General features: G+C 46.1%; 1 protein-coding gene across 4 annotated transcripts in view; it reads left to right on the forward strand.

Annotated features, from left to right (window-relative positions):
* Nucleotides 1–15,384, forward strand: part of ZNF532 (zinc finger protein 532) — a 102,915-nt gene that overhangs the window by 35,900 nt on the left and 51,631 nt on the right. For all 4 annotated transcript variants that reach the window (XM_011232957.3, XM_034641950.1, XM_034641951.1 and 1 more), the window contains one exon: nt 7,132–9,494. In XM_011232957.3, coding sequence (XP_011231259.1) covers nt 7,149–9,494 — 2,346 coding nt within the window. In that variant the 5' untranslated portion in view covers nt 7,132–7,148. Of the gene's footprint in view, nt 1–7,131; nt 9,495–15,384 lie in introns of those variants that run through there.

The following is a 15,384-nucleotide window of genomic DNA, read 5'->3' on the forward strand; positions in this document are numbered from 1 at the left end:
GAGGGAACGTGAGGGCTTTAGGTTAACTTTGACACGTGGTTGGCGGAGCCAAGTGGAATATGAAAGTGGCAGTTTGGAAAGGTGGCTCTTCAGGTAGAATTAGGGCTGAATGTGGACGTGCCTGAGTTCTGTGAATGTGCACGATGGTTGAGACCACGGGAGTTGCCGCAGCTGCCCTTGAACAAAGGTAGATACAGAGTCTGACGGGACCCACGGGGGAGGAGGGGAGAGCCGGAGAGTTCGGAGAAGTCTGGTGGACTCCTGGCGGTGCTGCGGGGTTCACGAGAGGGAGGGATGGCTGGGGCGTGGAATTCTGCTGCAAGACCACGGCGGCAGGAAAGGACACACGCCACGGAGTGGGACCGTGGTACATAGCTATACACTATTAAATGATAACACTGTCTTCATTTAACTATTTTGAAATTATTATAACTTACAGAAAAGTTGCAAAAATAATGCAAAGAGATTCCAGGTATCCTTTACCCAGCTTTCCCGACCACCTTGCATCATTAGAACATATCATCAAAATGAAACGGTTATCATTGGTATACTACTACTAACTAGATGCAGACCTTATTCCGATTTCAGCAGTTTTTGTCCTGAGTAGAGGAGAGTACGTGCAGGTTTCCTTCCTCCGCGGCCTTACAGCATACAGTCGGAATTGTGTTTTTCCAGGACTGCAGCTAGTTCTTTTCTTCCCTCCCTCTTCTGCACGCGTATACTGTTGACTGTGGTGTAGTTGCATTCTTCGTTAGTCACTCTCTCATTTTGTCCTCCCATTATTCCTGGTTGCCTTCTCCCCTCTCCCTCCTTACATATAATAATGTTCTCTGGGTTTCTATGAATGCAAAGAAGTATGTGTCCACCCCCAAAATGGTAATACAGAACAGTTTCTTCACCCCCAGATTCCTTCCCCTGTTGTAGGGACCGTTTGGTCATGTGGTGGGATGCTCCCCTGGCTTCTCCTGTAGGGCTGGGGAGAGTGGATGGGCTGGGAGGGCAGAGAGGTGCTGGTGTGTATTGCCTTGAGGGTAGTGCAGAGAAGAACCACAGGGAACGGCTGGTTTTATTCTTGTATCTCCCAAGGTTGTGCCCTGATTAGGTGATGCTGTGTTTATATTTCCAAGAAGGGGTTTGAACTTTCCCATCAGTTATATTTCAAATCAGGAACACTAAGTATTAACTGAAAAAGGAAACACTGCCTTGACCACAGTATCTGTATATCAAGAATTAATAAAAGGATCATAATTGAGGTGGATAGGAGGATTTAGTGAAACAAGTAAATCTGTTATGGATAAATAGCAACTATATTTACTAATTTCTTATTAATTCATACAGAATTCACAAAACATATAATCTGTTCTCTTCACTTCACCCTGTGTGTGAAATGTCTTTTTTTTTTTTTTTTTTGAAGGATTTATTTATTTTAGGGGGAGAGAGAGACCGAGCACAAGCAGGGAAGTGGGGGAGAGAATCTCAAGCAGACTCCCTGCTGAGTGTGGAGCTTGATGTGGGCTCAGTCCGACGACCCTGAGATCATGACCTGGGCCAAAATTGAGAGTCGGACGCTCAACGAAATCTTGATCTCAGGGTCATGAGTTCAAGCCCCGCGTTGGGGCTTCATGCTGGGTGTGGAGCCTACTTTAAAGAAAAAAAAAAGAACAACAACAACATTTTATATTTGAAGGCAAGATAAGAAGGTTAGAAATATAAGTTAGATTCATTGCTCTGTTGAATGATTTCTTCAAAAAGGGCTTCAGTGTCCAGACAGTGCTAGAAAATAGTGACAAACATAGTCCCCCAAAAGAATAACAGACCTTGTGTTAATACAGTTGTTTTATGGAAAGTTTGTGTAAGACTGTCAAGGTGGTCAATATATACAGTGGTTTTCTTTAGGATTATTATGATTTAGAGTTTACTCGTTTTCATGAAAGAAAATGTTAGCTTCTCCATTTAAATGGTGGGTCTGATGTGTTTTCACTGCTTAGATTGGCCTCTGCGTGTTCATTTTGGAGGCAGAACCGTGTCTGGGTCAGGCCTGGATTTAGGCTGGCTCCGGCCCAGGCAGGCAGGTCTGGGGATGATCTGAAGTTAGTGTTCCCTGGGTGAGTGATGCCTGAGCCTTTTAGCTGCCAGTCTCTAGTTTAAGATTGAGAAACAGGTCCACGAAGAGCAGTTCCTTTTATCGCAAAGTGTAAAAAGTATGATTAAGGGGGTGAATAGGTTTTTCTTATGTTTTTCTTTTGACTTGATAACTTCTGACTTTTGCCAACAAAGATGGAATAGCGTTCTATAATTTTAAGAGGCTTTGGTAAGAAAGGAAGTGTTTTGTCCATGTTGTAGGAGAGAATAAAGTGATCACAAGACAGACTCCAGTTCTTTCAATTTCCTTTTCTGTAGGTAGGCTTAGCATCCCTCTCCCCAATCCATATTTTCCGTGTCTTTGGGTGCAGGGACATTCCACATTAGGCACAAATGCTATTAGTGAATCATAGGTTATTTATATGGGGTTTAGTTTTAAATTAAAAGACTGTTAGTACCTTTGAAGGAAGGTATGTTTTATGGAGTACAAATGAAATAGAAGCCTGTTAAAACAACTAAAGCTAATTCTGTCTGAAAATCAAACTCTCCAGGGAAAAGAAAAGCTCAAGCGAGCTCTCTGTCCATTATCTTTTAAAAGAGAAGACAGTAGTACTTCAGGACTGGGGTGAAAAATGAGAGAAAACTTTTAAATGTAAACATTTCTCTTTGTACCTGATACAACTGGGCAATGAAGTGGGATAAACATTTTATTCCCCCAAGTGGAGAATTTGCTCCTGCCTTCCAGAATGCGGGAAGGAAGCAGGTGATAGGACAGTGGAATTGTGGGTATGAACAACGTTTCTGGAAACCGAGAGAGAAGTGTGACGTTTCGGAGAGCGGTGTTCCTTATGTCTATTCCACAACCGCACAGAGGCGGGTCCACCCTCCGGGGATGTCAGGTTCCAGGCAGTGCCGTGTGTCCTGCTGGGCTTTGCACTTGGGCTTTCACGCCTGGCCTGCGTCTGCGACGTTCACATCTGGATTCGTTCAGGGTGAACCAGGAGGGCTGACTCAAGAGTTTTCGACACCACTGCTCATTCGCCCTCAGCCTCATGCTCTTCAGAATGTCACGTTCTTTTGACCTCAGGCCCATCCTCTTCCCGCGAGAGAAAGTATAAATCTTAGGTGACACGGGGGGGGTGATGGGAGAGTGGGGTGGGTGGCCACAGCACAACGGGGGGAGTTGCTCCTGCATGGGGAAGGTCCTCTCAACCCCCGGGGATGTTTGCAGGCTTGGGGGATCTTCTCTGGGGTTGTCCAAGCCACAGCTGTGCTCTGGTCAGGCGGATAGGAAAAGGCATGGGTGGCGTAGTGGACACCTTCCTGCCACCAACTGAGAGATTGAAGGCTGCGCTCCAGTGCCTGCGTCCCTGCGTGTGGGTGAGTCAGCCAGGTCCCGCGTGTCGCCGGGAGAGGAAGATGATGAGATTCGGTTATTGATCGTCCACGTATTCGTTAGAGGACGTGCCACTTGCACTGCGGGTCTGGGCTCTCAGTTGCTCAACAGGCTTTGTTTTACGTGCGACCTTTTACCATTTCTTGTGATTGTGTGTCCTGGGTCTACCACCTGCGAGTCTTTGAGTGGCCTTTTATGTTCTTTTTGTTCCTGCACCGGCTGCCCTCTGGAATGACTGGTGTGAAACTGGATGGTGTTCTTTGCTCACCCACATTGTAAGGAGAGGGCACACAACATAAATCCAGTGTCACCGCAAAGAAAGGATGGAGATTTAGGCAGAGCCCGTCTACTCCCGGGGACATCTAGAGCCTGGGTCCAAGCTTTGGATAAGTGGTGGCTTAAAAAAAACACTTGTCAGTGTTTCAACTCTTTTCACACCCTTTCAACTCTGGGGGAAGTTGGGCAGGAGTTGGGTGACTCTGTGTCTTGAGTTTTCCAGAAATGGCGATCTATAAACTTGGATCGATGTGGTTCTAGAGATCAACCACAGAGGCTGGATGCCTTGCTAACGGTGATTTTATTTATTTTTTATTTTCTATTTATTTGTTTTTTTTTTTTTTAATTTTATTTTATTATATTGTGTTAATCACCATACAGTACATCCCCAGATTCCGATGTAAAGTTTGATGCTTCATTAGTTGCGTATCTATTTATTTGTTTTTTAAACATTATATTTATTAGACAGAGGGAGGGGGAGCTCGAGTGCACAGGAGCAGGGGCAGGAGCAGAGGGAGAAGTAGACTCCCTCGGAACAGGGAGGCCAATGCGCGACTCCATCCCAGGACCCTGAGATCATGGCCTGAGCCGAAGGCAGACGCTTAACGACTGAACCACCCAGGCGCCCCAATAATGGTGATTTTATCGTGAGTTTTCACTTAAAACTGCCATTTGCTCCTTAAAAATAAAAATAGTGACAATCCAGGATTATTCCTAAGTGGGTGGGCTCTTAATGTGGGTATTATCTTGACAGATGGGTCTTTCAGTCCCTGTATTCTGCAGTTCAAATGTTCGATTTCATTCTAAAAAGAAAATCATCATCACAGACTTACAGTGGGTATGACTCAGTCATAGATATTTTCACAACAATATCAACTTAGAAGTGTTGATGTTTTCTCTGGGCTGTATGTCATTTGATGCTGGGGATACATGATTCCCTGTCGGGTCCCTCAGGCATCCATCTGAGAGAACGGTGGCCCCAGGGTAGTTTCTCTCTAGGCAAAGCAAACCATCTAGGGAAAAGAGTATGTGACTTCTTTAGTTCTGTAGTAACACAAGTGAATGGAAGGTAATGTGTTCTGTAGCTCACGTTGAACTAAGCGTGCTAATTTCTTCTTCAATAGTAATTTTTCCCATCCAGATATCTAGAAGTGTTTGGATGTGTCCCGCAGTCAGTGAGTAAGCTGAGGACGATGGTGTGTTAGCACCTGCGGGTGGCCTTGAGGTTTGTGTGAGTTTTCACCGGTATGCGTGTCGTCACCTCGGTAGGAAGGCTGCCTTGACCTCGTATAGTTTTCGTTAGGAATGCGTGATCAGGGTGCGTGGGTGGCTCAGTCGGTTGAGCGTCTGCCTTCTGCTCAGATCACGATCGCAGGGTCCTGCTCAGTGGGGAGTCCTTTTTTCACTCTCCTGCCCCTTCTCCCTGCTCATGCCCCGCCCCCGCAAATAAATAAATAAAACTTAAAAGGAATGCATGATCTCTTACAGATTGTACAAAAAGAAAAATCATTACATACTTAAGTAAAATGTGGAAGATAATTTCTCAGTAATTTAAAGGAGATTTAAAGGAGGAACAATAGTAAGTATAAAGATGAGAGTCTTAGGAATACATATCTACAAATCAGTTAGGCTGATTCTTGCATCGAAAGTTGCCTAAAATCAGCTGTAATTCTCTTCCCTTCCAACATTGAATTTTGCTTCCTATTTTCCTTCTCTTCCTGGCTGCTTGCCTCCCTCCGCTGCAGAGAGAAGGAATAGGCCCAAACAGATTCCCTCATTTCCTGAGGGTCCCAGAGCTAGGGAGTGACCAAGCTGGGCCTAGGCCCATCCTTCTGATAAATCCAGTGCGCTGGCCCCTGACTCGTGTGTTAGTCATATGGCATTTATGGTGCAAAGGAGAGTGAGACATTGCCTTCTCCAGTCAGCTGACAGGCTAGTAGGTACGAAGAGACAAGTACCCACATGTGCCATGCCGCATACCAGAAGACCGTAGCAACACAGGTGGAGTGTTCTGGACTGCAGACGGAGGATCTCTCCTGTAGTGGAGTTTCATGTGATCGCCACGATCCCGTGTCCTCTGCAGGTGGGGCGAAGGGTCTCCTTTAAAGACCCTAAGCATTTCATGCGTTTCTAATCCTTTGTCTTTAGCAATGGCTGTGACCATCCTTTTTCCTAAAACTCTGCCTTCCTACTGCACAGGGTTTTGCCGACATTAATGGGGGCACCTCATAGGCTGTGACCCCCGCCCCTCGCTCCAGTCTGGCCCCAGTGCAGAGGAGAAGGCCTGCCTTCTCCCAGGCTCTGCCATGCCCTCGGGGCCACGTTGGTACACGCCGAGAGCAACGTCAACAGCAGAGCCGTGCTCACCTGCCACAGCCAGTTAGACAGCTGTTGGATGAGTGGCAATTAGGAAATGGCCGTGTGTTACCTTCACCACTAAATGCACTGAACCAGGGAGGGAGAAGGAAGGGATGCTATCCCTTTTTTTTTTTTCTACCAGGAGAGTATTTTTTGTTCCCCTAACGTAATAGAGAAAATTAGGACTAAATAAAAACTGATGGAATAGGTTTCTTAGGATTTTTTTTTTCTTTTTTAAAATCTCAGGTGGAACTTTTTTAGCAGTAGCTAGCCCGTGGTGGGCTGGGATGCTTGTTTGTTGTGTGGGTGAATTGAAATCTGTAATTGTGTTTTTTTTTTTTTAAGATTTTATTTATTTATTCGACAGAGATAGAGACAGCCAGCGAGAGGGAACACAAGCAGGGGGAGTGGGAGAGAAAGAAGCGGGCTCATAGCAGAGGAGCCTGACGTGGGTCTCGATCCTATAACGCCAGGATCACGCCCTGATCTGAAGGCAGATGCTTAACCACTGTGCCACCCAGGTGCCCCTGTAATTGGTTTTTTGATCATCATATGTGCCTTTTAATGTGATAGGACAAATGTGACGGTGACCATAATCATGCTAATTTTGCCAGTAGAATTGAATGCTGTGGAGATTAAAGTAGGTTTGGGGATAGCTTTTTGTGAAAACCAGGCGATGAATCCAGTGATAAATGACCCGTTTTCTAGTTGTTACACCAGAACCTACTTTTCATGCTGTACCTGTTCCAGTCAACCTCATTCTCATTAGAGAGGTGCCATGCTGGTGATACCGTGCAGCATTTTGGGGAAATTAATTTGAACCTGTAATTATCAAGGCTTTGTACATGTTCTCTGGATGTTTGTTCACTCAGAGTTTTCTCGTTGTAGGAAGTGTAGTTACCAACCTGGTCTTTCTTGCTGATCATCACTGTGTTCATTCATGTAAGTCCTAGCGGGATACTTATCCCATTGTTACAAAGTGTTCATTGCTGATGGAATTGTTTCTGTTCGTTTAACAGAACATCTGATCAAGTTCATGACCATGGGGGATATGAAGACCCCAGACTTTGATGACCTCCTGGCAGCCTTCGACATCCCAGATATGGTCGATCCGAAAGCAGCTATTGAGTCTGCGCACGATGACCAGGAAAGCCACATCAAGCAGAACGCCCACGGGGACGAGGACTCCCACACACCCTCCTCTTCTGACGTGGGCGTCAGTGTTATCGTGAAGAACGTTCGGAACATCGATTCCTCTGAGGGCGCAGAGAAAGACGGCCACAATCCCACCGGCAACGGCTTACACAACGGGTTTCTCACCGCGTCCTCTCTCGACAGTTACAGCAAAGACGGATCCAAGTCCTTGAAAGGAGATGCGCCTACCTCAGAGGTGACTTTAAAAGACTCCACGTTCAGCCAGTTTAGCCCCATCTCAAGTGCTGAAGAGTTCGATGACGATGAGAAGATAGAAGTGGACGACCCCCCGGACAAAGAGGACATGCGTTCCGGTTTTCGGTCGAACGTGCTGACCGGGTCGTCTGCCCAGCAGGACTATGACAAGCCAAAGGCACTCGGAGGGGACAGCTTGAGCAAAACTGGAATCTCTCCTGCAGGCAATTTAGATAAAAACAGAGTTGTTAAGAGAGAAACGGAAACAAATTCCATAAATCTGAGTGTTTACGAACCTTTTAAAGCCAGAAAAGCAGAGGATAAGCTGAAGGAAAACTCTGAAAAGGTGCTTGAAAACCGGACCCACGACGGGAAGCCCAGCTCGGAGAAGAGCGACCCCAGCCTTGGTGGTGTCGCGCTGTCGAGGTCAAAGCCATCATCCAAGCTGTCCTCGTGTATAGCTGCAATAGCAGCGCTGAGTGCTAAAAAGGCTGCTTCCGACTCCTGCAAGGAACCAGTGACCGACTCCCGGGGGTCCTCTCCGTTACCTAAAGAAGTGAATGATAGTCCCAGAGCCACGGAAAAGTCTCCTGAATCCCAGAGCCTCATCGACGGGACGAAGAAGGCGTCCCTGAAGCAGCCGGACAGCCCCCGGAGCATCTCCAGTGAGAACAGCAGCAAGGGATCGCCGTCCTCTCCTGCAGGGTCAACACCAGCAATCCCCAAAGTCCGCATCAAGACCATTAAGACGTCTTCTGGGGAAATAAAGAGAACAGTGACAAGGGTGTTGCCAGAGGTCGATCTCGACTCTGGAAAAAAGCCTTCTGAGCAGGCGGGGTCCGTGATGGCGTCTGTGACGTCTCTCCTGTCCTCTCCAGCTTCGGCTGCCGTCCTCTCCTCCCCGCCCAGAGCACCTCTGCAGTCGGCGGTGGTCACCAACGCAGTCGCCCCTGCAGAGCTGACCCCCAAACAGGTCACTATTAAGCCTGTGGCAACTGCCTTCCTCCCAGTGTCCGCCGTGAAGACGGCGGGATCTCAAGTCATCAATCTGAAGCTCGCTAACAACACGACGGTCAAAGCCACGGTCATATCTGCTGCCTCCGTTCAGAGTGCCAGCAGCGCCATCATCAAAGCCGCCAATGCCATCCAGCAGCAAACCGTTGTGGTGCCGGCATCCAGCCTGGCCAACGCCAAACTCGTGCCAAAGACTGTGCACCTCGCCAACCTTAACCTTCTGCCTCAGGGCGCCCAGGCCACCTCTGAGCTCCGCCAAGTGCTTACCAAACCTCAGCAGCAAATAAAGCAGGCAATAATCAATGCAGCAGCCTCGCAGCCACCCAAGAAGGTGTCTCGAGTCCAGGTGGTGTCCTCCTTGCAGAGTTCCGTGGTGGAGGCTTTCAACAAGGTGCTGAGCAGCGTTAACCCAGTCCCAGTTTACATCCCCAACCTCAGTCCTCCTGCCAACGCAGGCATCACGTTACCGACCCGCGGGTACAAGTGCTTGGAGTGCGGTGACTCCTTTGCCCTGGAAAAGAGCCTGACCCAACACTATGACCGACGCAGCGTGCGCATCGAAGTAACGTGTAACCACTGTACAAAGAACCTCGTTTTTTACAACAAGTGCAGCCTCCTTTCCCACGCCCGCGGGCATAAGGAAAAGGGGGTTGTGATGCAGTGCTCCCACTTGATCTTAAAGCCAGTCCCAGCGGATCAAATGATTGTCTCTCCGTCAAGCAATACTTCCACGTCATCGTCTGCTCTTCCAAGCTCCGTGGGGGCCGGCGCACACACTGTCACGAAAATCCAGTCTGGCCTAACTGGGACCGTCATATCCGCTCCCTCTAGCACACCCATCATTCCAGCTATGCCTCTAGATGAAGACCCATCCAAGCTGTGTAGGCATAGCCTGAAATGTTTGGAGTGTAACGAAGTTTTCCAGGACGAGACGTCGCTGGCTACACACTTCCAGCAGGCTGCAGATACGAGTGGACAAGTAGAGTATCACTTCCATTTTGGTGTTTCGGTGACAAATCTGTAGACCTCAGTGCTTATACAATGCCCTCGATTTTAGGGGTGGGAGCTCAGTTACATGGGTGCGTGGTGTGTGCGTGTGTGTGTGCGTGCGTGTGTGTGATGCACCAGAGAAAGGGTTGTTTTCATAGACTTGAACAACGTTGTAGTAGGAGTCTTATTTTAAAAACAATTGTTTTGGAAGGTGATTTTTTTTTTTTTTTTAAGACAATAACTCGATGTCTAGTTGAGTTACGGCACCTTAGATTTAGGCTAAATGAGTTTGGAATTGTTGGGTCATTGGCGTATATGCGGGAACTCAGACCTGGCTAATTAGAGTATCATGCCATCGTAGTAGGCATTCAAGTCAGGTTACATCACCCGTGTTCTTGAGTTATTACTGACAATTTTGGGATTCAGAAAATCTTCCTCGTGTTCGAATTACTGTCTTGTACAGTTAAACAGGCTTAATCGGTACCCACTTACATGGTGTGCCTGCTTGCTTATGATGTTGGTCCAGAAGTATGTTCAGTAATAGTCCTCAGTACAATGAGTTTAAGCTATAGATGGAAAGCCATCTCCATTTGAATAGAATACCTTTGCATTTCTTTGCAGCTTTNGTTTTTTTTTTTTTTTTTTTTTTTTTGGTGAAGTGTAGGCTTATGTTGGTGAAGTATGTGTCACAGTGGGCATCAGTAAGTCCTTTTATTTTCTGTCATTTGCTTTTCTCCATGAGGCATCATTTGGCCAATAGATCAGTGTGTTGTACAGATATATGATACTTATTTGGAATGGAAGTAACTGGACATGTCGAATGAACCAGATTCAAGCTAGAAAGACTGTACGATTTATTGTCCGAAGCAAGAGAACTCGTGAAATTGGATGAGGAAGGTGCTAGTTTGAGCTGATACACGCTGGCTCCAACTTCTGTTTGTGAAGACCCAGCAGTGAGCTGATCTTTCCTTTATTTACCTCTCTATCTTGCTGACTAGGGGATTGATGTCCAGATGTCAAATAGAGTTGCCACGATCAGTTCCTCAAGGGCAACCACCAAATCAAGTTCTTGGTGGGATTTTGAGTTTGGGGACCAAAAGATCAAGAATACCTCAATCATGTTTTTCTCTGGATTTTCAGTTTAGTGGAGATGAAAATGATAGTCTCGAGAGCGTTCTTGTGGCATTGGGTGTGAAATGTTCCATTGGCTCGGACGTTGGAACACTGGGAGTGGAGTGGCTAACTAGCTCGGGAAGGCCGTGATCGACATGCTCTTCTAGCCTATCCTGGTGACAGGGCCTGGGTTCTTTCTGGGTGCCCTCTTACCCTGTCACGGCTTCATCAGAAAGGTAGTATTTCTTCCCATCTCGAAAGGATGCCTTTAAAACAAAAAAAACCAAAACATTTCTTTCATTGTGTGCATTTTGTTGCCTTGTTTCTCGGTCTGCTGATACTCTGCGCAGAGCGGCAGATCCAGTCCTGGCTTCAGAGGGCTTTCACCACCTCTACCCTATGCCGTGTGTGCTGCTGCCATTCTGAGCTGCCCTCCCGTAGTCTGTTCTCTTCCAGATCTCTTCTTCTCTAGAAAGGAGAAAGGATGTGGGCAGGGACGTAGGACTTACCCTTCCTCCACGGACTCCCCCAGCTTTTGTTCTCTGTTGACCGTTGGGGCTCAACAGCCAAGTGAGGGTCAGACTACGATGGTTTCCCTCAGGGAAGGAGATGAACATCTTCTCTCGTGTGTGTGGCTGCTCTGTCTCGACTTCTGCATTTTGCTGGGACCAGTGTGTCGTGTAGCTCACCCGTTTCACCTGGAATACTTAGGAATGAGTCATGGCAGAATAATGTTAACTCTGGGGCCAAATGTACACTGAGCCAAACATCGGCTTCCCTCCGGCCCCCCACCAGTTGTATTTTCTTTCTTTGACTCTGCCTGGGTAAGTGTCCACTCGGTTCATATTTATACTCTTAAAAGCCTCAGCAGACTGTGTATCCAGGCACGACCGGCTGGCAACATAAACACGCCCTGTGGTATACTCTGCCTGTTCCCCAGTTCCCCTTGTTTTATTGGAAGCCTTGTCCCGAACGACTGCCTCCCCACCCCCCCAACTCCCATAATTTCCCATTCTGCCCAGACTAGGCCAGAGGAGGGTTCTCCCACAGACCCAGGCAGGCAGCCTGGTCTCTCGCTCGGCAGCCCAGCCTGTGTGGCTGTCAGTGGGAGGGCTGCCACTCTTTTCAGTGCCCAGTTTAGTTAAGCCAACCCCGAGTCCCTTCCGCAGTCCAGGACGTTGGTCGGATCCATATGGCCGTTGCTGTACCAGCTTCGGATGTAGGGGAAGCTAGGGGGGTCCTCACCCATGGCAGTCACCTGGTCCGGCATCAGGTAACAGTGGTAGCAGAGGTGGGGCTGAAGCCAGGAAGAACAGAAGAGAGAAGAGGGAAAATTCTTCATTTCATCTTCTCCAGTTTGCCGTTCACGTGACTCTCAGACAATATAGAGTTTGTGAGCTTAAATGCAGTTGGGAGAAGAATCTACCTGCGTGAACTGTTCCCTCCCTGAGAATGGCACTTAAAACACGTCTTCTAGTAGAACGTAGAAGTCGAGTTAAGGCGCCTCAGGTAGCAGTCTTTCCCCACCCTGTCTTTCCTTTCTTGTCTACTACAGTCAGGCAATTAAAACATTTACTTTCCATTTCTCTGTGGACCTCCCCATTCTTGGTAAGTCTTCAGTGAACTGAGAGAGTGGATGGCCTCACCTTTGTAACAAGCCCCTGTAGCTTCCCCCTCTGACTGTTCCTTCTGGAGCGGGAATCCAGTGCAGGTGAGCCCCGTGCCCACAAGCTGCCCGTGTTGTCTTCTGGCTTAACTGAGCTCTTCCCCGGGCAGGGTTCCCTAGGTCTGCAGAGTAGTCCCAGTTAGGGAACCATCCCCAGCGCATGCCGCACTGACCCTGCTGCCTGTTGGTTCTGAAGGTCAAGGGTGTGACCTCAGGGCCCTAGCAGGACTAATGGGCCCACTGCCCCTCATTCCTTGCCTGCCAACTTTTGACTCCACCAGGCTTGGAGAGAGGTGTACGCCCTCACAGGCAACGGGGCTCTTCTTTCTTCCCTCCCTCCCTCCCTCCCTCCCTCCTTCCTTCCTTCCCTTCCTTCCTGCTGCCCGCCTCTACTTACAATTTCCATAATCATTTAAAAATTTTGCCTAATAATGCTGCAGTGTTTCTGTGCTGATGTTCTGGGTCTTTCTTCTCTCGAATCACTGAATTTTTAAAATTAAACTTTTTATTTTGAGATAATTTTAGATTCATGTAAGAAATAATACAGAGAAGCTATGTACTCTTTATTTAGTTTCCCCCGGTAGTACACTTTGCAAAACTGTAGAACGGTATCATAACCAGGATATTGACATTGGTGCCATGAGTCTACAGAATGTTTCCATAACCAAAAGGGTCTCTCATATTGCCTTTTTAGAGCCACTCCCGTCCGCTACTTAACCCCAAGCATTTTCCATTTTTATTCCGTTGGTATTTCAGGAGTGCTTCATAAATGGAGCTATACCGTTTGTAACGTTTGGGGATTGGCTTTTTGTACTCAGCGTCATTCCCTGGAGATTCATCCAGGTTGTGGCATATACCGGGAGGTCTGTTCTTTTAAATCACTGCGTAGTATCCCTGGTGAGGTTGTCCCACAGGGTGTTCACCTTTCAGTCGTTGAAGGACGGTCTGCACTGTTTGCACTTTGGGGTCATTACGAATAAAGCTGCTGTAAATATTTGTGTACAGGTTTTTGTGTGAACATGAGTTTGAGTTTGCTGGGGTAAATGCCCACATGGACAGTTGCCGGGTCGTATGGTAGTTGCATATGGGTATTTTTAAGAAATTCTTTGCCAGAGTGGCTGAACCACTTTATAGTCCACGGGCAGCGAATGGGTGATCAACCTCTTTGCCAGCTTTTGGTGGTGGTATTTTCCATTTTAGCCATTTTGGTAGGTGTGTGATAGCTGCTGGGGTTTTAACTTGCAGTTTTCCAGTAGCTAATGGTGTAGAACGTCTTTCTTCATGGGTTTATTTGCCCTCTGTCTGTCCTTTCTGGTGAAATGTCTCTTCAAGTCTTTTGCTCATTTTCTATTTAGATCATGTTTGTGTTTTTTTAGCTGTTGAGTTTTCGGAGTTCTTGTTGTATTCAGATACTAGTCCTTTGTTGGGCACGTGGTTGCAAGTCTTTTCTCCCAGTTGTGGCTTGTCTTTCCATTTTTTTGAAAGTTTTTTCAAGTACCTTTGAGCCTTTGCATCTTTTAAACTGGTCTTTGGCAGAGCAAATGAAGTCCAGTGTATCAGTTTTCCCTTTTACAAGCATTTCCCTTTTACAGCTCATGCTTTTGGTGTCAAGCCTATTTTTTGCTCTAGATCCTGAGAATTTTTTTCCTGTGGTTTTTCATAAAAGTTTTAGAGTTTTAGTTTTTGTATTGAATCCTGTGATCCATTTGGTTAGTTTTTATATAAGGTATGAAACTTAGGCTGAGTTTTGTTGTTGTTGTAGTTGTTTGTTTTCCCCATGCAGGCCTTCTTCCTCTAATACCATTTGTCCAGAAGGCTGTCTTATCTTTATTGAATTGACTTAGCACCTTCGTTGAGTATCAGTTGGGGGTGTGTGTGTGTGTGTGTGTGCGTATATATATATATATATATATATATATATATATAATTTAAAGTAAACTCTTTGCCCAGTGTGGGGCTCAAACTCACAAACCCAAGGTCAAGAGTTGCATGCTCTATCTACTAAGCAAGCAGGTGCCCTTCAATTGGGTGTATTTGTGTGTGGCTATTTCTGGGTTCTGGATTCTGTTCTGTTGATTTACATGTCTGTCCCCCCACCAGTACCACACAGCCTTGATGATAGTGACCATAAAGTGTCTTAAAATCCAGTACACTGACGTGCCCAACTTTATTCTTTTTTCTCAAAATAATTATTTTTCTTTAATTGAAGTATAGTTGACACTTTAAGCTCGTTTTTAACAATTCTAGGCAAAAAGTTCTTTTGCTTTACCTTATAAATTTTAGAACAGTCTTGTCTATATCTACAGAATATTCTGGGATTTTGATAGGAATTACATTAAATCTGTATATATCAACTTGGGGAGAATTGATATCTTTACTATGGTGAGTCTTCCAGTTCATGAACATTTATTTATTTATGCGTTTATTTATTTTAAAGATTTCTAGTATTTATTAGAGAGAGAAAACATGTACATGAGCGGGGAGGAGGAGCAGAGAGAGGGGGACAAGTAGACTCTGTGCTGAGTGTGGAGCCCAACGTGGGGCTCGATCCCACGACCTAAGCCAAAGTCAAGAGTTGGATGCTCAACTGACCGAGCCACCCAGGCTCCCCTCTCCATTTATTTAGATCGTTTTGTGGTTTTCATCATACAAGTCCTCTAAATGCCTTGTTTTGCCCTTTTTTCCTTCCTAGCAATTGCAAATGGTATTATATTTTTCAGTGTTCACATGTTGATTATGATATATTGAAGTATGTTGATTTTTCTATATTTACCATGTACCCCCCCTGACTTTGTTGAACTTATCCAACTTATTGGATTCAGTGTTTTGGGGGGAATAAATTATATTGAGTTTTCAGGTATTGAACCAGCCTTGCAATCCCTGGAATGAATCCCACTTGATCAGGCTATATGATTCTTTTTATATATTGTGAAGTTTATGTGCTAATATTTTATGTTAGAGTTTTACATGTATATTCATATTTTTTTTGTACTGTCTTTGGTTGGTTTTGGACAGGTTAATGTTAGCTTTATATAATGCACTGAGAAGTATTCTCTTCTATTTTCCAGAAGAGCCTGTACAATTAGTGTTCATCTTTCAA

The sequence above is a fragment of the Ailuropoda melanoleuca genome, chromosome 14, assembly GCF_002007445.2.
Source record: "Ailuropoda melanoleuca isolate Jingjing chromosome 14, ASM200744v2, whole genome shotgun sequence".
Taxonomy (NCBI): Eukaryota; Metazoa; Chordata; class Mammalia; order Carnivora; family Ursidae; genus Ailuropoda; species Ailuropoda melanoleuca.